At 32.5% G+C, this 20,515-nt stretch overlaps 1 protein-coding gene across 1 annotated transcript in view; it reads right to left on the bottom strand.

The window, feature by feature from the left end:
- Positions 1 to 681: 681 nt before the first annotated feature.
- Positions 682 to 20,515, bottom strand: part of sunn (sisters unbound) — a 36,285-nt gene continuing 16,451 nt past the window's right edge. Inside the window, exons 9-15 of the mRNA XM_075299528.1 lie at positions 7,451 to 7,666; positions 7,209 to 7,383; positions 6,966 to 7,144; positions 6,626 to 6,901; positions 1,324 to 1,467; positions 1,031 to 1,251; positions 682 to 968 (exon numbers count right to left, since the gene is read on the bottom strand). Of these exons, the coding sequence (XP_075155643.1) occupies positions 872 to 968; positions 1,031 to 1,251; positions 1,324 to 1,467; positions 6,626 to 6,901; positions 6,966 to 7,144; positions 7,209 to 7,383; positions 7,451 to 7,666 (1,308 nt within the window). The 3' untranslated portion in view covers positions 682 to 871. The remainder of the gene's footprint in view (positions 969 to 1,030; positions 1,252 to 1,323; positions 1,468 to 6,625; positions 6,902 to 6,965; positions 7,145 to 7,208; positions 7,384 to 7,450; positions 7,667 to 20,515) is intronic.

Genomic DNA, 20,515 nt, shown 5'->3' with positions numbered 1-20,515 from the left:
GGAGTTGAGATGGTAACACAAATTTTGGTCTTCACAGAGGTGAATACTGTTAAAAACAAAAATTAGAATAAAAATCGGATCACATACTTTTTTGCACAGTGCGTCCGCTGTTTTTAACAGACCTTTTTTATATGGGTGTAATAATTTATAATGAATTATTACAAAAACTATTACTTTGGACTTTTTCAACAGACAAAAACTTCTGAAAGAAAAATTCTTTTTTACTGCTATTAACTAGATTTTCTTTTAACTGTATTTTCTAATTTCCTCAAAAAAAAAAAAATAAAGAATTATTTTTTTTTTGTATAAATTCGTGTTGTTAAAAAACATCTGCCACAGTTTAAACTAAATTATCACTAAAACTATACAAATTAGACATTTATTTCCGTTTTATATACATGCATACATAAGTATACAACTAACCATAATCCTATCCATACATATTAATAATACCCCCAATAAAATGCAAGTAAATTTTGTGACGACAACTAAAAAGAGCACAGAAAAATTTACAAAATGAATTATCTTATTATCTTGTTTAGATAAATAAGATAATGGAAATAATTTAATTGTTATTAAAGACATGTCTGACTGGGGTTAAGTATTCTCATCATCATCAGCAGCAGCAACATAGGAAGGCATGCTTTCGCAGGCAAGGCGCTAAAGAAATAAATCACCATGTGGATGAATTCTGACGTATGTGTATTTAAAAAAAAAAATAACAAATAACAAGAAAACATAAAACAATAAATTCAATTGTGAGAAAATAAAAAGTATAACATCCACTGATGGAAATACATAACCAAGATAAATTCATTTATAAAAAAGGAGATCAACGAACGAGATATTTTCGCCCAAGCTATGGGATTATTTAACTGCTAACACCTATTTCTGCCTGGAAACTTTCCAATATTTGCAATTCTTCACTTGTCAATAAATGTTTTTCGTATTCAGTAATTTGCTCCAAACTGCAAGACAAAACGAAGAAATTATTTATTATGCTCCCATGTCGTTTATCATTGAACATTACATTAGATCCTTTGCTTGTAAAGCATTTAAATCTAAGTCCTCCAGAAAAATACTTAAATTTCTTAAGGCCAGCAAGCGATTGTGTTGATTACTGACTTTTTGAACTCTTAAGCCCTTTCCGACAATTTGCAATACCAATAAAACCGTGTTGATTTTAAATACCTCCGGTGATTTAATGTTTACATTGTTATCAATTAAATGTTTGTGTTTTTTCAATACCGCCTAAAAAGAACCAGAACAATAATTTAACATTACTAATGTCATAAGGTAAGGGGATCATTTGTTTCAACTTACGATTATAATGGAAGGTTTTAAAGGCGGTTGCTGCTTATATAGATTATATATCATTACTCCATTGATATGTGTATAGATTTCGATTCGAAATGACGATAAGGTAATTAGAAGTTGTTGAAGTTCTTCATTGAATCTATTGCGTGGCTAGAAAACATTTCCAAAATTAAATATTATTAAAAAAATCTAATATGCGAAGAATGTAATTTCAGAAAGTTTTTATCTTGTCAAAACTTGTGGTATCATTGTGATATCACAATGAACTGCAATGGCCTAAATGAGCCTGAGATATCGGGCTGCCACTATACCTTACCTAATTCAAAACAAATTAATTTGTAGTACAATAATTATTTTATATTCAAGCGTCTCTTAGATGAGAGTGCTTGCGTTAAGTGTAAGAGATAAAAGATATTTTCTTAGCATTTTAGAGACCTAACCTGAACGATACCCAGTGGTTCCAAATGGTTTTTTAATAATTCTGTAACTTTTGAACGGATAAAGATATGAACATAACTTTTTCTTTGTGTGAGAGGTGATGTGTTTTCCTCTAAGGCTTCCTCTAAGTTTTTGGGTCACTAGTGGGTCCACGGGCTGTCCCGTTGGTCACCTTGCGGGTATGGAATTTTGTTGTAGCTGTCAAATACGTAATTATGAACCGATTTCGATTTTTTCTTTGCTTGTACTTGTAAAACACTGCAAAAAAGTTTGCGTGTGTGTGCGGATATCTTTTACAGTTCCCGATTTATTTTTATTTTGCAAAATTTTAATAAAGTAGGGTCAGTATTTTGCCAATATCCGGGCCGATGTTTGTTTTCTTTTCTTAACTACATTCCCTACAAAATTGTAGGCTTTTTTGAAGCAAAAATTGTGTACGTATGTGCTTTAGATTAAAAATTATAGAAATTAGATTAAAATTGCACAATTTCAAATTTAAAAAAATACCGAATTTTGACTAATGTGTGGTGAGGTTATTCAGTTTGTTCAGACGGTCAAATGCTTGGGTATTACAATTGATGCGAATTTGGATTTTGGACAACATATATCTTCCCTCTCAGCGAGAGTGACTTTGTGACTAAGGAAATTATACAATTGTGGTATATACTTGACTGAGCGTGTCAAGCGTATAGTGGCCCATGCTTTGCTGATGTCTCAGATTAACTATTGTAGCGAGGTGGTATCTTGTACGTTTCAATATAATAGGTCAAAGATTGCTCTGATTCTGAACAGGGTAGTGCGTTATGTTTTTGGGTTGCGTATTTTTGAACATGTGACAGATAAGGTAATTGATTTTCTTGGTTCTTCATTTGAACCTTACGTTTTGTCGCGGAGATTAATGTTTTTCCATAGGATGAAAAGAAATGGGTTGTTACATGAACTTCTTCAGGGATTTGTTTTTTCCAGATCGGTGAGTAATCCGCAGATAATTATACCAAGAATAAATTGTTCCCTTTTTGAGAGGGGGTTTATTGTTACTACTGCTAGGGTTTGGAACAATCTTCCTGTAGCAGTAAGGGATTTTGGGCTTCCTGAGAATCAATTTAGGAACTTGCTATTGACTAGTTTGAATGAATATATTTAATGTTGGTTGTTATTTGCCAATGGTAGGTGTTACTTTACTTTTATTAATATTAGCTTTCTATTTGACTTTGGCCAAAGTGAGGATGGTGGAGTGGTAGGCATTGTAGGGTAATTTAAGTATTAATGATTAGTATTGATAACTTTACAATTACTATTAATGTATTACTATTTTTAAGAACAATACGATTTATTGGCCACGAAGGCTTACTGTATTGTTAAATAAATGAAATGAAATTTTTTCGAATATATTCTTTTTGCCCTCAAATTTTTTTCTAGTTTTCTTTTAATTTTTTGTCTTGTTTCTTATAGAACACCTTGTTTCTTATAGAATACGTTTTAAGTGTTTATCGGTAATTTTGGTCAAGTAGTTATTTTCATACCAAAATCGTCCGTCTTTAAACAAAGAAAAAAATGTATTTTAAAAAATTCTTATTTGGAAAAGCACCGATTACTAAGCCCATTTCTTTTCCAAAAAGCCTCATGTCCACTAACTAACTGTAAAAGGTTTCAACATTTTACAGGTAAACAGCTGAGATATATGTAAATTACAAAATATAATATTTATTGAACATATGTCCCCATTTTGGGGATTTTTGATTCGAATTTTGGGAATATTTCTAAAACAATATTTCTTACAAAAATTTCCTTGAAAACTCAATAAAAATCATAACGATATCCTAAGTAGTCCAAAAGTTATACAGGTTTCAATTATTTTTTTTTTTTAATTCACAAAAATGGTACTTGGTAGATGTTACGTGCCTCAAAAACTTTAAATTTTCAGATTTGTTGTTGTTTTTTATTTCAGCTTAAAACCATACATTGACTAAACTACAAGAGTAGCTTAACCAACAGAGGAAAAGAATGTTTGTCAAATTTATTTGGGCAAAGCCCTATAGACTGCAAGATGGTTGGATGGACGCACGTTTCGGAATTACCACATTCCTCATCAGCATCCTCTACTTGCAGCAAAACTATCAACCAATTATCAGAATAAATTCAGGCAGTTTATTAAACCCAACAAAAACCACACTTGAACCCTCCGAAAAAAGGTTTTACATTGATAGCCGGCTTATGCCGAAAATAAATTCGAAACAAACATATCTCTTTTCCTATGCCACTGTCAAATCATCGATTTGAATTCACATGGCTGGGTTTATTTTGAGCGTGCCTCCTCTTCTTTTCCATTTGTTTTGTTTTGTTATTGTTGGTTTTGTTCTTTAAGCATTGTTGTTGTTTTTTATTTCAGCTTAAAACCATACATTGACTAAACTACAAGAGTAGCTTAACCAACAGAGGAAAAGAATGTTTGTCAAATTTATTTGGGCAAAGCCCTATGACTGCAAGATGGTTGGATGGACGCACGTTTCGGAATTACCACATTCCTCATCAGCATCCTCTACTTGCAGCAAAACTATCAACCAATTATCAGAATAAATTCAGGCAGTTTATTAAACCCAACAAAAACCACACTTGAACCCTCCGAAAAAAGGTTTTACATTGATAGCCGGCTTATGCCGAAAATAAATTCGAAACAAACATAAAGATAAAAGATTTTTTCGGCAATAGTGCATTTTAGAGAAATAAAATTTCTAGAGAAATAGAATTTTGACAATATTTTCTATAGAAATAAAATTTCGACAAAATTTTCTATAGAAATAAAATTTCGACAAAATTTTTTTATAGAAATAAAATTTTGACAAAATTTTCTATAGAAATAAAATGTTGGCAAAGTTTTCTATAGAAATAAAATGTTGACAAAAATTTCTATAGAAATAAAATTTTGACAAAATTTTCTATAGAAATAAAATTTTGACAATATTTTCTATAAAGATACAATTTTGACAAAATTTTCTAAAAATATAAAATTTTGACAAAATTTTCTATAGAAATAAAATTTTGGTAAAATTTTCTATAGAAATAAAATTATGACAACATTTTCTATAGAAATAAAATTATGACAACATTTTCTATAGAAATAAAATTATGACAAAATTTTCTATAGAAATAAAATTTCGACAAAATTTTCTACAGAAATAAAATTTTGACAAACTTTTCTAGAGAAACCAATTTTTGACAAAATTTTCTAGAGAAACCAAATTTTTTTACAAAAATTTCTATAGAAATAGAAGTCTAATATATACAATAAAGAAAAATACCAACTCGCGTTAAAAACTACTAATACAGTAAAAGGATTATTTAGTAAAACCAAAACAAAAATTAAGAATGAAGACCAACATAACGCAGTATATAAGATAAAATGCAACGGTGACAAATCCAACTTATGCCAAAAGACATATTGGTACAACAATGACAAAATTAAAAACAAGATTGTCTTCACATAAATCGGATTTAAAAACAACAGACAAGCCAATGGAACAAAAAACAGCACTTGCGGCCCACTGTACTTTGACTGGTCACAAACCTAACTTGAACGACGTAGAAATCCTAAACAACTACAGACGAAGATTTACTCTGGAGATGTTACTCATCATTAACACTCCAATTACCGAGAGAATAAATTATAAGAAAGATATTGAGAACTGCGCGAGAGTATATCGGCATACGATACAAAAACACAAGAGAAAGTAATCACCAATAGAAAAACAGACAGCGAAGTAGTAACAAGACAGCGGAGAAAATGTAAAATACAATAGATAGTTTGATTTTATTTTGTGAATTTTGTAATTAATTTTTGTACAATTTTGTAATTTGTAGCCTTGAAAACGGTTCTGACGAAGTCAACCGAAATATCGGAAAATAAAAAAACAAGAAACCAACAATTTCAAGTTTAATTTATAGACCTATAGCCGAGATTATGAGATAAAAAATCATAGAAATAGAATTTTGGCAAAAATTTCTATAGAAATAACATTTTGACAAAATTTTCTATAGAAATAAAATTTTGACAAAATTTTCTAAAGAAATAAAATTTTGACAAAATTTTCTATAGAAATAAAATTTTGACAAAATTTTCTAAAGAAATAAAATTTTAACAAATTTTTGACAACATTTTCTAAAGAAATAAAATTTTGACAAAATTTTCTATAGAAATAAAATTTTCTATAAAAAATATATTTTGACAAAATTTGCTATAGATTTTTTTCTATAGAAAATTTTGTATAGATTTTATTTCTATTTAAAATTTTGGCAAAATTTTCTATAAAATTTGACAAAATTTTCTATAGAAATAAAAATTTCACAAAACTTTCTATAGAAATAAAAATTTCACAAAATTTTCTATAGAAATTATATTTTGACAAAATTTTCTATAGAAGTAAAATTTTGACAATTTTTTTCTGTAGAAATAAAATTTTGACAAATTTTTCTATAGAAATAAAATTTTGAAAAAATTTTCTATTAAAATAAAATGTTGACAAAATTTTCTATTAAAATAAAATGTTGACAAAATTTTCTATAGAAATAAAATTTTGACAAAATTTTATATAGAAATAAAATCTAGACAAAATTTTCTATAAAAAAATCTAAAATAAATTATTGGCCTTGTAGGTCAATAATGTATATGTTATAGTATAACATATAAATAAATTAAATTAAAATAAAAAAATGGATTAAAAAAAATTGAAATTTTGAATATATATACTTTATATAGTCGGAAATCGATATTTCGATGTGTTACAAACGGAATGACAAACTTAATATACCCCCGTCACCACTCTATGGTGGTGGGTATAAATATGGATTAAAAAAATTTCAAATTTTTAATTACCTTGCCAAAATGTATGCAGATCTTCCATACAATATTCGTGTTTATATGAATATGTGAATATTTGTGCAATTCTATATAGTGTAGAAACATTATACGATAGTATTCCAAAGTCTGCAAGGGATGTGATTGTTGGATTTCATCTTCGCAAATATACATATTAAAATCGGAATTTGTCATGGTTTGCAAGGCTAATAAAATTTGTGTAATACAAGAATACACATTAGCCGGCAGTTGCACGGGCATGTGACAGTAGAAATTAAGCAAGCTAGAGAAATACTAAAAGAGAAAAAAATGAAATATTCCAATTTAATATTTCCAGGACAATCCATTCAATTCTTACAGCTTTTAAACGAAATGCAGGATAGGTTATAACTTTTTCGATATTTTTCAGAAAATTATACAAAAATTTACACAGTTTTTGTATATTTTTAAAGTAACTGGAAGTAAGTAGGCTAGATTGTGTTTCTCTTTTGGCAACTTTTATAATGACAGAAACACAAATCTCAACAGCATATGCATCTAAATTAGAATAAAATGGAAAACATTAGGATCATATCATCGGATTATTGTAACTCAATACTACCCATGAATGCAAAATCATCGGCAGTGTAGAGATGTTCATCTTCGACTAGAACGTATTGTTGTAGTACATTGAATATATCCATTGGAAGGTCGAAAAGTTCATATCTTGTTTTTATGACAATATTAAGGCGCTTCAGTAGACCAATAAAATTTACATAAAATTTATCGGCTAATTTCTACAAAAAGAAATTGTATGACACTAAATTAAACCGGGGTTTAGAAGAAGTTATATTGCTTACTTACCTTAGTTTTATCATCGCTATATATTTCCAATACTCTTGCTAAACGACTAAATTGTGCTGCAAGTGTACCACATAGTGACTCCATTTGCTCCCAATCTTTTGTGATATTTATACTTTTATTCAATATGCTAAATATATTCATAAGCAATGGATATTGAAATTCATTTTCCACATCCTGGAATATATTTATACCATAGCTAACAATATGATCCAGAGTCTGAAAAACAATGATATCGTACACTAATACAAAAATGTCTACTAAAGATAACGGCATGTATTTTTGTACTATATGGTCCAAAAAAAAAAACATTTAATTTATTTATTTATTTATTTATTTTGAAGCCACTTAGCGGTCAATTTATATAAATTACAAATTTGTACCTTTAAAAATTTTAGCCAACGTAATTTCAATAACCCAAATTAGTGTTTTCTTGCATATGCCTGCCCTCCGATACCCTTAAATCCTCCGATATCCTTAAAAGCTCCTAAATGCGATAACTAAATATTTTGTTTGCTATTGTGCTTTTATTTGAGAAATATCCAGCTTTTTAGCCCTTAGTTTACATTTTTTATTTGTTTCAGCCATACTAAAGCTGCCTGCATTTTCAGCAGTTCCTGCTTTACCCTTTTCAGCAAACTTTTCTGCTATTTTAGCACATTTTTTCGGCTGTGTCTACTAACAAATTTCTTTGGGTATAAATGCATGTTATTAAGTAATATTGGAGTGGAGGTTATAAAAACAAGTATTAAACATTGAAAGTAACTTTATTGTCTTTCAAAATATTCCCCATTAACAGGTTGGCTGATAAGTCCCCGGTCTGACACATAGTACCAACCTTCAAATGATTCGTGTCAAAATTTGACGTCTGCATGTCAATTAGTTTGTGAGATAGAGCGTCTTTTGTGAAGCAACTTTTGTTTTTGTGAAAAAAATGGAAAAAAAGGAATTTCGTGTTTTGATAAAATACTGTTTTCTGAAGGGAAGAAATACGGTGGAAGCAAAAACTTGGCTTGATAATGAGTTTCCGAACTCTGCCCCAGGGCAGTGTTGCCAGGTGATTTTTGATTCTTCCCCCCAAATCTTAAGAAAAAAGCCCCTAAATTGGTCTAAGCTTTTTTCAAAAAACCCCAAACAATTTCAGAATATAAAAGTACAAAAAGTGGTCCCAAAATTACGTGAAAAAATCCTGTAGTGATACACTTTAAAAATTAAATTTAACACAAATATATATCCTGAAAGAAGAGTTCTTTCCTGAGAAACGAAATTTTAGAAAAACTAAGTTTTCTTTTGATGCTAAATTTTTTTTTTCGTTTGAAGTAAATAAAAAATAAAATTTGCTATTTAGGAAAATACTTTAAAACAAAAGAGATTCTCGTTTGTTTAAATTTCATCCCTGAGGAAATTATTTTTTTTATGGATGTAATAATACAATATGTATATCAATTTAAAAAGCGGGCTTACTCTTAAAAAGCTTTCATTCTTTTGATTCTTTTTAATTTTGTCAAATATTAAAAATGCCCTTTCAACAGAAGAGTTTAAAAAAGATAACGAAATTAATGCTATTGGATACTTGTTTGTATTTAGGATCTTCTTGTTGACTTTCCGCATCTTTTTTGTCATAACTCATGCTAGAATTGTTCCGAATTTGCTTGAGAATTGCTCCACTTTATAAGGTCTGAAATAATTTTTTACCCCCAAAAATCTCCCCAAATAAATTTTACCCCTAAAAATCCCCCTAAACGTGAAAAAACCCCCTAAATTTGGGGGGAAAACCCCTAACCTGGCAACACTGCCCCAGGGAAATCAACAATAATTGATTGGTATTCAAAATTCGAGCGTGGTGAAATGAGCACGGAGGACGGTGAACGGTGAACGCAGTAGACGCCCGAAAGAGATCCACAAAATGATTTTGAATGACCGTAAAATGAAGTTGATCGAGATAGCAGAGGCCTTAAAGATATCAAAGGAATGTGTTGGTCATATCATTCATCAATATTTGGATATGCGGAGCTCTGTGCAAAATGGGTGCTCACATTTGACCAAAAACAACAACGTGTTGATGATTCTGAGCGGTGTTTGCAGCTGTTAACTCGTAATACACCCGAGTTTTTCCGTCGATATGTGACAATGGATGAAACATGGCTCCATCACTATACTCCTGAGTCCAATCGAGAGTCGGCTGAATGGACAGCGACCGGTGAACCGTCTCCGAAGCGTGGAACGACTCAAAAGTCCGCTGGCAAAGTAATGGCCTCTGTTAATTTTTATCGATTATCTTGAGAAGGGAAAAACCATCAACAGTGACTATTATATGGCGTTATTGGAGCGTTTGAAGGTCGAAATCGCGGCAAAACGGCCCCATATGAAGAAGAAAAAAAGTGTTGTTCCACCAAGACAACGCACCGTGCCACAAATCAATGAGAACGATGGCAAAAATTCATGAATTTGGCTTCGAATTGCTTCCCCACCCACCGTATTCTCCAGATCTGGCCCCCAGCGACTTTTTCTTGGTCTCAGACCTCAAAAGGATGCTCGCAGGGAAAAAATTTGGATGCAATGAAGAGGTGATCGCCGAAACTGAGGCCTATTTTTTATTTATTTTATTTATTCATTCAGAGCATGTAATTCTAGGCCTATTTGGCCAAAACAGGGCAATTACAATGGACTACTCTCTAGGTTTTCATACAATATTCATATACAATAATACGTAAGGGTGTAAAAAAAAAATGTTCAATAATTAGATTAAGTAAACATTTACACTAAACTTAGAAATGTATAAATAAATAAGATACATAAAAAGTAACTCTCATGTGTAAGTTAATAGGAATACTTGCTTATATAAAAGGAAGAATAAAAAAGAAAAGAAAAAAAATATAACAAATATTCTTAATCGTAGCTAAAAATTATGTAAAACAAAACAAGAAAATTTTGAGGCAAAACCGAAGGAGTACTACCAAAATGGTATCAACAAATTGGAAGGTCGTTATAATCGTTGTATCGCTCTTGAAGGGAACTACGTTGAATAATAAAAACGAAATTTGACAAAAAAAATGTTTTTTTCTTTGTTAGACCGGGGACTTATCAGCCAACCTGTTAAGATCTAAACACTTTTACTTGCGTTTGAACCAAATGTTGAAGCCCTTTGGCGCTCTGATTCAAGAATCTCCAAAACATGCATTCTGCATGCATTCTTGTAAGACTACTGGCATACAAATACTTGTGTAGCACTCAGAATTGATTTGCAATATCAGTTGGCGCAAAGCATCAAGAACAGATTTTATACGACCTTTACGAGTGAACTACGACCTCGACTGAACTCACCATACAATCGATAATAACTGGTCCTAGAAAGAGCTTCATCGCCAAAAATTGAATTAAGTTCATCGATACACTGTTGTTGAGTTAAATCACCTCGAAAGTAGTAAAAAACAACCACATGAAAATGTAACCGATTTAATTCCATTTGTTTGGGCGAGATTCACTGTGGTATCACAATGGATTGAATAGTTTAAGTGAGCATGAAATATGGGGCTGCCACTATGCCTAACCTAACCTGACATCACATGTAGCTAAAGGCATACCATACCAACACGTTCTTCTAGAATATGTAAGGTACTTCTTACCAAGCAAAAAGTTTGGAAGTACTTCCAAAGGCACAACTTTAAAATCTCTTCCAAAAATGTGATTCCAAAGATGTTCCTTATTTTAACATCTCAGGAAGTTCTTTTAATTCACTGTTTTCATATTTTTAAAGAGTAATTTAAAAATTGTTTTGTTTCAAATAGGTTAAAAATTTAAATTTTGTCGAAAAAAATCTTAAATTCATTCTAGAAAAATTGCGAAATTTTGAAAATATTTGAGGTCAAGAGTTTCAGACAAGCATTAGATGCATTAAAACATTATTTATCAAAATATCGCAAAGTTTTTTTTTTAATCATTGTGTTCCGTTGTTGCATTGGATATAGCGAAAGCATTCAATAGTGTTGATTATAGTAGACTTTTGATAAAGCTTAACAATCAAATTGGATTTTCGGTGTCGGCATGCAGGCTTATTTTTTCTTATGTAGCAGGACGCACACAATATGTTAATGTGGGTGATAAATCGTCATCGCTACGAGCTCTTTATTCGGGTGTCCCTCAAGGTTCCGTATTGGGTCCTCTTTTGTTCATTTTATATATGGATGATTTCCATCACAGTTTACCAAATAGACAATGCGAAATTTTCTGTTTTGCTGATGATGTTTTTCTTTTATTTTCTGCAAGTCGGGAATCTCCACAGTTGTTGGTAGACAACATTAATGCATCGTTGGAACGGGTGGTAGATTGGACCACGAATAATTCTTTAAATATCAATTCTTCTAAAACGAAGGCAATGTTGTTTGGATAACCTGAGCGAAATGATTTTTAATTAAATATTTTTTTTTATTTTTTTTTTAATTAAATATTTTTAGTAATTTATTTATTTTATTTATTTATTTATTTATTTGATCATAGTTCAACATAGTAGTTTAGGAACACATAGTCATAAGATTTATATAAAGTATAAGTAAATATTATAGTATAGTAAACAAGACTAGATATATAATAAATAAAAGAAAATATATTTTTCCAAAAACAAAAACACAAAAGAAGAAGCAATAGCGAAGTTAACAATACCAAAAAAATATATATAATGACCACCATATATTATAGAATTTAAGAAACGTACAGAGAGAAGGAGCTGAGATTTTTTTTTTTTAATGAATAAGTAATTTTAGGCTGCGCTAGTTAAAAAGCTCTTTACGGTTTTTTTTTAAATTTGTCAATATTAATTAAGCATCTAACATTGTAAGGTAAATTATTCCATAGTCTTACAGCATTAATGAAGAACATTCTACTAGAGTTCACATATTTGAAGCGTGGTATAATAAGAGTCAAGCAGCGATTTGATTGACCAAAGATGAGCTTATCAAACAAGTAACAAGGCAATTTGTTCACTATAAGTCTATGAAGAAACGTCATATTTCTAAGTTTCAAGTAGTCTATAATGTCAATTCCTAGGACCTTGCTCCCCCATGACGTCATGCTGTCAAATCTCGATAGGCCATAGACATATCGCGTAGCATTATTAAATGCTACTCGTAACTTGTGCATCGAATGAGAATCCAATCCACTATATAATTCAGCAGCATAGCTAATCACGGGAACAATAAGTTGTACTACAAGTCTCCTCTTAATTTCCACCGGCGTGAATGCTGATGTCACCCGAAGATTGCGTAGTGTAAGGTAGATCTTCCCAATAACTGAGCTGACATGATCAGAACACGACAGTCTAGAGTTTAGAATGAAGCCCAGGTACTTGGCCTTCATAGTAAATTCTAAGCTAGTTTCCCCTAGAAGGATTCTCGGAAAGAAACCCAGATTGTATTGAGTATAGCTAATAGGGAGGATGCATGACTTAGACGGGTTCAGTTTAAGTCTATTCTTGGAAGCCCACCTATTGACACACTCAAGGTCTGAGTTAAGTTTCCACCCAAGATCCTCCAACAGTCCAACACGACTCGATATGTATAATTGAATATCATCAGCGTAACCATGCACATTAGCATATCTACATGCGCAGAATATGTCATTAATAAACATGCTAAATAGCAAAGGTCCAATTACTGATCCCTGTGGAACTCCAGACTCAATATAGCTAGGTCTTGATGATCTATCTCCTATGCTAACTTTGTGTGACCTGCCAGAGAGATAGCTCCGTATAAGTCTACAAGAAGGGTCGGTGAATCCAAAAAGGTGCTTCAATTTAGCACACAATATCCCATGGTCGACAGAGTCGAATGCTCTGGAGAAGTCCAGAAGACATACAAGTGTAACGTTCCCTCTATCATACTGTAATCGTATGTCATCAAGGACCTTCATAGCTGCAGTGGAACAGCTATGAGAAGGACGGAAACCGGACTGAAATGGTGACAAAAGTTCATGATCCGTTAAATGAGACCGTATCTGCCCCGACAACAAAGCCTCGAACACCTTACTGAATAGTGGGAGTATACTAATTGGTCTATAATCGCTTAGAGAAACTGCAGATGACTTCTTTGGAACAGGAATTACCTTCGCAATTTTCCAGGACTCAGGAAAACAGGAAGTAGTTACACAGTGATTGTATATATGAGTGAGAGGACCAATTAATACTGGAAGTAAGAGTCTAACAAATCTTATCGATATACCATCATTACCTATAGCGTTGGACCTAACCGAATTAAGAGCTGCAAGCACTTCCTGTTCCGAAAAATGCGAGAAGCTGAATAAATGGTGAGAAGCAGGAACATCCATGTCCAAATTCACCGGTTCCACCGAAGATTGCTGGCTGCTGCAAAAATACCGATTAATTTCATCTGGGTCAAAGGTACATGTAGAGTTATCCCGTGAGTGTATACCCAGACTCTTTATATTCTTCCAGAGTTGCTTAGAAGACTTGTGAGATCCAAGCTTCCTAGAAAAATACGTGATTTTAGCGACTACCAAGTTTGCTCGATTGCGAGCTACCAAGTTTGCTCGATTGCGAGCTCTGGTGTATGCAGCCCAATTAGAGTGGCACGATCTACGTTTCCAAACATTATATAGTCTATTACGCTCCCGAATACTTTCCCGTACGGTATCATTATACCATTGACATGAATTATTCCTAACAACGATGGACCTAACCGGCACAAATCTGTCATATATCTCACGTAAAAATGATACAAGAACTTCTAGTTTAGAATCTACACTTGCTTCAAGCCAACAATTCCGTAGGTCATACCTCAATGCTTCTGCCATTAGGAGATCAGCATTCACATTCTTAAAGTCCCTCACCAATATGACTCTAGACTGTTCTTCCCTAGCAAGCCTTATATCAACTGAGAAAAAAATTAAATCGTGATCAGAAACAAATGATATTTGATCAAAAAGGAGAATAAGACTTGGATCTGATAAGAATAACAAGTCCAGTAGACTGGGACTGGAAATGTTAGAGAACCTGGTAGGATAGACGTTATTAACTAACGTCAAACCTATAGAGTCAGAGAGTTCAGTCAATTCAGCGGTCCGCCGGTCAATATTAAGAAAATTAATGTTAAAATCACCACAAGTAATGTATGTATTATACTCAATCAGACGACTATTGAGATCAGCAAAGAAGGGTTTGAGATCACAATTTCTATTGGGATTATACACACACGAAACTAGAACCTTCAAAGATATATCATATAACTCAACATTCACGAATTCAATATCTGAGTCTGTTGACGTACTAACAAGTCTAGATTTAATGCTAGATCTGCAATATATAGCAACTCCGCCACCCCTACGTGTCGATCTATTATGACAGTACAGTTTGTAACCCGGTATGTTGTAAAAATTCTCAAAAACATCATCTTTAAACCATGTTTCTGTCACACAAATGACATCAACCTTTGAATTTCCAAACGTATGTCTCACATGATCAAGTTTCAAACCATTTAGACTACGCGCATTGAAGTGAACAATATTCAAGCCATCTCTTTGATTGCATAATATGTTAATAATAGTAGAATGGTTCTCATCTATGCTATTTTCCATTGATTGCATAATTGTGCCTATTAATATCGACAAATTTGCGTTTGCGCCAGTATAGAAGAAGGAAAGGAAATAGAAAGTGAAAAGAAAAATAAGATGGTCTTACAAAAATTAATAAAAATGAGAGATAAAGTGTTAAAAAACTGAAATCAATAAACATAGTTGGATTTAAAAATATATATACTATTAAATCAATTTCTAGTGTAAAAATTATTGAGGACTGCTTCATCAGCAAGTAGTGGTTCAGAATTATTCTTCTCTCGGATATAAACTTTTCCGCCAATAGTAAAAACGTTCCTAATTTTGCCCTCTCGCTTAAGTTTGAGTGAACTTTGAAACAATTTGCGGCTGTCTTTTGGCAAGCTTTCATAAATGCGAAATGTGGAATCCCACTCAAAGCCGAGGGAACGAAGGCAAATGTTAGATTTAGTTTTCTTACGCTGTTCGGAGAATTGCTTTAGTACACGGTTACGATCAAATGGAGTATAGAATTTAACTATTATAGCCGAATTTTTGTTTTCAGCATTAGACTTAATGCGAAATATATCCCTTATTTGGGGTGGAAGAAAGCCGATTTCATGAGCAATTCGATTAAAAATTGTTTTAAGATTCTCAGAATGCTTAAATGGAATACCAAAAATCACTGCATCAGTTGAAACGTCGATTGGTGGTTTTCTGTCCTTAACTTCAATTTCACAGATACGTCTTTTCAATGTTTCAATCTCTTGGGTGAGAGCAAATGTAGTACTCATTTCGCTCTCAATGGACGAAATTCGGTCTTCAATGTCATTAACTCTAGATTGAATATTAAAAATTTCCGTGTCAATTTTTGCTTCAATGGCGTTGAATTTTTCAGTAAGAGTAGAAGTCAGGTTGTCCATTCGATTAATCATGCGTTCTTCCATTTTTCTCATTTCAGTCAACAGACTTTAGGGTATGCGATCCATCATCCAATTTTAATGACTTAACGGCAGGAGACATAATCTTACTATTACCCCGAGGTGAAATATCTTTACGTTTCTTTGATGGAGATGCCATGACAAATCACAAATAGAATCCAATAAGACAATGATACGTTGCACTAGTTTCCAAGCCAAGTTCAAATCTGCTTGCTTAGAGTTATTCACAGTTGGGTAATTTGTTATAGCAAATATATGCGGCAGGGATGGAAAATACAATTTTTAAGAAAGTACAAAAAAGGTATTTTTTGAGCGGAAAGGTACTTTTTACTAAATTTCAACAAAAATTTCACTGGATATTTATTGTCAAGAGACTAAATTTTAAAGAAAATAAAATTTTGACAAAATTTTCTATATAAATAAAATTTTGCAAAAAATTTCTATAGAAATACAATTTTGCAAAAAAAATCTGTAGAAAAAAAAATGTTGCAAATTTTTTTCTATAGAAATAAAATTTTGCAAAAATTTCCTATAGAAATAAAATTTGTACAAAATTTTAAATTGAAATAAAATTTTGACAAAATTTTCTATAAAAATAAAATTTTGCAAAAATTCTATATAGAAATAAAATTTTGACAACATTTTCTACCGAAATAAAAAATCGATAATATAGAATCGCATTCTTTTTTCGACTAAAACATTCTTGAAGTTCAATAAAATCCTGTTTTTGACTATGTCTTTCACAAAATCGAGATTTTCTTCCCATATGAACATGACTGTTTTGCAATATTTGTAAAAGACTATTAGCAAATAAGGTTGATAAAGACTTTCTCAAAATATTAAAATATTTTGTCAAAGCTATTGTACCATAAATCTGATATCGACTCAAAAATGTCTACACAAAAGGTACTAAATCATTCGCGGGGGTACTACGGTACTGACCGGGGTGAAAAAGTATTGAAAAAAGTACTATAGTACTGCATTTTCCATCCCTGATATGCGGTATAATTTAAGACAGAAGCTTTGAAATATTGTCTACGCTGAATGTTTGAGATATATCCGGTTGGTGTCAACAGTAACTGTGTTTAGTATTGCATTTATTAAAATATATATGTAATCTATGTTATTGATGTCCACAGTGAACGTGTTGAGTTCAACATAAATTCAATACGCCGGTTCGTATCCACACTGATTTTGTTGAGTATTGACTTTGCTTGTGAGCTCGATCGTTGTGCTAGAAATTGGCATACAGATGGCGGTATGGTGTAATTAAAATATGCAAAGTTTTTCTTGTGGAATGAAATTGGCATACAGATGGCGGTATGGTGTAATTAAAAATATGCAAAGTTTTGATGCACCGTGAATTGATTGAGTTAATGTGAAAAAATTTTGTCATTTAATATATCTATTTCTAATAGTAATATTGAGATTGTGGAGAGGATGAAATGTCTTGGTATTGTGATTGACTACAAACTTTCATTTAGTGCACATATTGACATGATTTGTGGTAGGGTGTGGAGTACTTTGAGACGAATTTATTCGGCTAATATTTATATGCCTCTTTTTGTCAGGCGAACTTTTGCACATTCGCTATTGATGTCGCAGATTTTATATGGCCTGGAGATTTTCTCTGGCACTAATGAGAATTTTGTATTGACTATTAAAAGGCTGGTGAATACAGTTGTTCGTTTTGTATACACGGTGCGTCGAAGGGACCATGTATCTGGGTACGTTAAGAAGTTTTTGGGTTGTTCTTTTTCTGACTTTGTGAATATTCGTTTACTTCGACTATTCTATTGTACTATAAAAAGTGGAATCCCTGCAGAACTTTACCAAATATTTATTCCGAGAATTCGGAATTCAGTCTATGCGAAATCTTTTGTTGTGAGAGATGCTGGAACTATTTACCACATTATCTACGCATTTTTTCCCATGCGAATAATGTTTTCCGTCTTAAGTTAGTTGAACATTATAATACCTTAGCATCATAATATATGGATATCTGAGCATGAACTATCTGGACCTTTTACTATTAGTTCTTGTAAATTTATATCTAGAAATTTTAGGTGCTGTTACTTGTTTGTTGTTGGTTGGGGAACCAAAACTGAATCTATCACTTATTGATTTATTTATATATAAATTTATATATTTATATTTTTTTTTTTGGTATACAAGGAATTGTTATTTTATATTACTTAGGTATATAGTTGCTTTGTAATACGTTATTGGCCAATAGGCTTTTGTATTATAATGAATAAATAAATAAAAAAAAAAAAAAAACACTGAATTCGGATCACACCTAAAGAACTGATGCATATTTAGTGCAATGGCTGTTGAAATGGTGGCCATCCGTCCTATGACAAGCCCATGTTAAATGCATCGATTCTGCGCCAATTTTGCACCATTTCCGGATCCAAAAATAACATTTTCACTACTTTTTTGGCGACTCTTTTTTTGCTGTCTAGTTTTGCCAACTCAAACGCTTTACACTTCCCCAGTTACATTCCTCTGATCAAACAACCACATCAGGTGAATATTAAACTGGTCAGGCGTCTAGTGAAGAAATTTGAGGCAATCGATTTAAAGATCACAGAGTCCCCTGCTTTTTAACGACTACAAGGATGGCAGCCGTATTCTCATTATGCAATAGATGTAACCAGGGCTGTGGAGTCGAGTCAATTTTGCTCGACTCCGACTCCAGCATTTATTCTTAGCCTCGACTTTGACTCTGGGGTCGACTCCAGGTGGTGTACCTAAATCTCATTATAACAGTATTCCAATTGTAATTGTAAGGTGTAGTGTTCCAAAAATAGACCGATATAAGTATTCTATTTTGCCATATGTGTTTATATGTCAAAAAGAAATCTAAGTTTAATTTTTGATAGGACTCGACGACAAATTTCAGCATTTTAGCGATGTAAAGAACTCTGCATTTTAATTTCAGGACAATAAATTAAAATACGACACAAGACTATATAGAGACCATATCAAAATACGGGTAGATAACAACAATCTCCAGAATATGCATTTATAAAAACACAAAATTTCAAAAAATAATTAGGCTTCCAGAAGTTTAGGAAGTAAAAAGCCTGGTTTTAATCTATATAGGCATTTTATAAAAAATAAATCTATATAAAAAAGAAAAATACACAAAAATCAAAATGTCGGGCTAATCAGATAGAAAGTATAGATGTTAAAAAATGTAATGTGTCGGATATATAAAACAAACATAAACTGCCATAAATTATGACGAACGGAATTTTAAATAACCACTACCATACAACAGATGACGGGAATAGCTTGACAATTACGAATATTGTTTCTATAGAAGTAAAATAGTGAAACATCGATTTATTAATATCTATCAGTTATGTAAAGGGTGATTTGTTAAGAGCTTGATAACCTTTTTTTAAAAAAAAACGCCTAAAATTTGCAAAATCTCATCGGTGCTTTATTTGAAACGTTAGATTGGTCCATGACATTTACTTTTTGAAGATAATTTCATTTAAATGTTGACCGCGGCTGCGTCTTAGGTGGTCCATTCGGAAAGTCCAATTTTGGGCAACTTTTTCGAGCATTTCGGCCGGAATAGCCCGAATTTCTTCGGAAATGTTGTCTTCCAAAGCTGGAATAGTTGCTGGCTTATTTCTGTAGACTTTAGACTTGACGTAGCCCCACAAAAAATAGTCTAAAGGCGTCAAATCGCATGATCTTGGTGGCCAACTTACCGGTCCATTTCTTGAGATGAATTGTTCTCCGAAGTTTTCCCTCAAAATGGCCATAGAATCGCGAGCTGTGTGGCATGTAGCGCCATCTTGTTGAAACCACATGTCAACCAAGTTCAGTTCTTCCATTTTTGGCAACAAAAAGTTTGTTAGTATCGAACGATAGCGATCGGCATTCACCGTAACGTTGCGTCCAACAGCATCTTTGAAAAAATACGGTCCAATGATTCCACCAGCGTACAAACCACACCAAACAGTGCATTTTTCGGGATGCATGGGCAGTTCTTGAACGGCTTCTGGTTGCTCTTCACTCCAAATGCGGCAATTTTGCTTATTTACGTAGCCATTCAACCAGAAATGAGCCTCATCGCTGAACAAAATTTGTCGATAAAAAAGCGGATTTTCTGCCAACTTTTCTAGGGCCCATTCACTGAAAATTCGACGTTGTGGCAGATCGTTCGGCTTCAGTTCTTGCACGAGCTGTATTTTATACGGTTTTACACCAAGATCTTTGCGTAAAATCTTCCATGTGGTCGAATAACACAAACCCAATTGCTGCGAACGGCGACGAATCGACATTTCACGGTCTTCAGCAACACTCTCAGAAACAGACGCAATATTCTCTTCTGTACGCACTGTACGCATTCGTGTGGTTGGTTTAATGTCCAATAAAGTAAACTGAGTGCGAAACTTGGTCACAATCGCATTAATTGTTTGCTCACTTGGTCGATTATGTAGACCATAAATCGGACGTAAAGCGCGAAACACATTTCGAACCGAACACTGATTTTGGTAATAAAATTCAATGATTTGCAAGCGTTGCTCGTTAGTAAGTCTATTCATGATGAAATGTCAAAGCATAC

This window comes from Haematobia irritans, chromosome 3 (assembly GCF_050003625.1).
Source record: "Haematobia irritans isolate KBUSLIRL chromosome 3, ASM5000362v1, whole genome shotgun sequence".
Lineage (NCBI taxonomy): Eukaryota > Metazoa > Arthropoda > Insecta > Diptera > Muscidae > Haematobia > Haematobia irritans.
The sequence above is the reverse complement of the archived record's forward strand: the minus strand, read 5'-3'. Positions and strand labels throughout refer to the sequence as shown.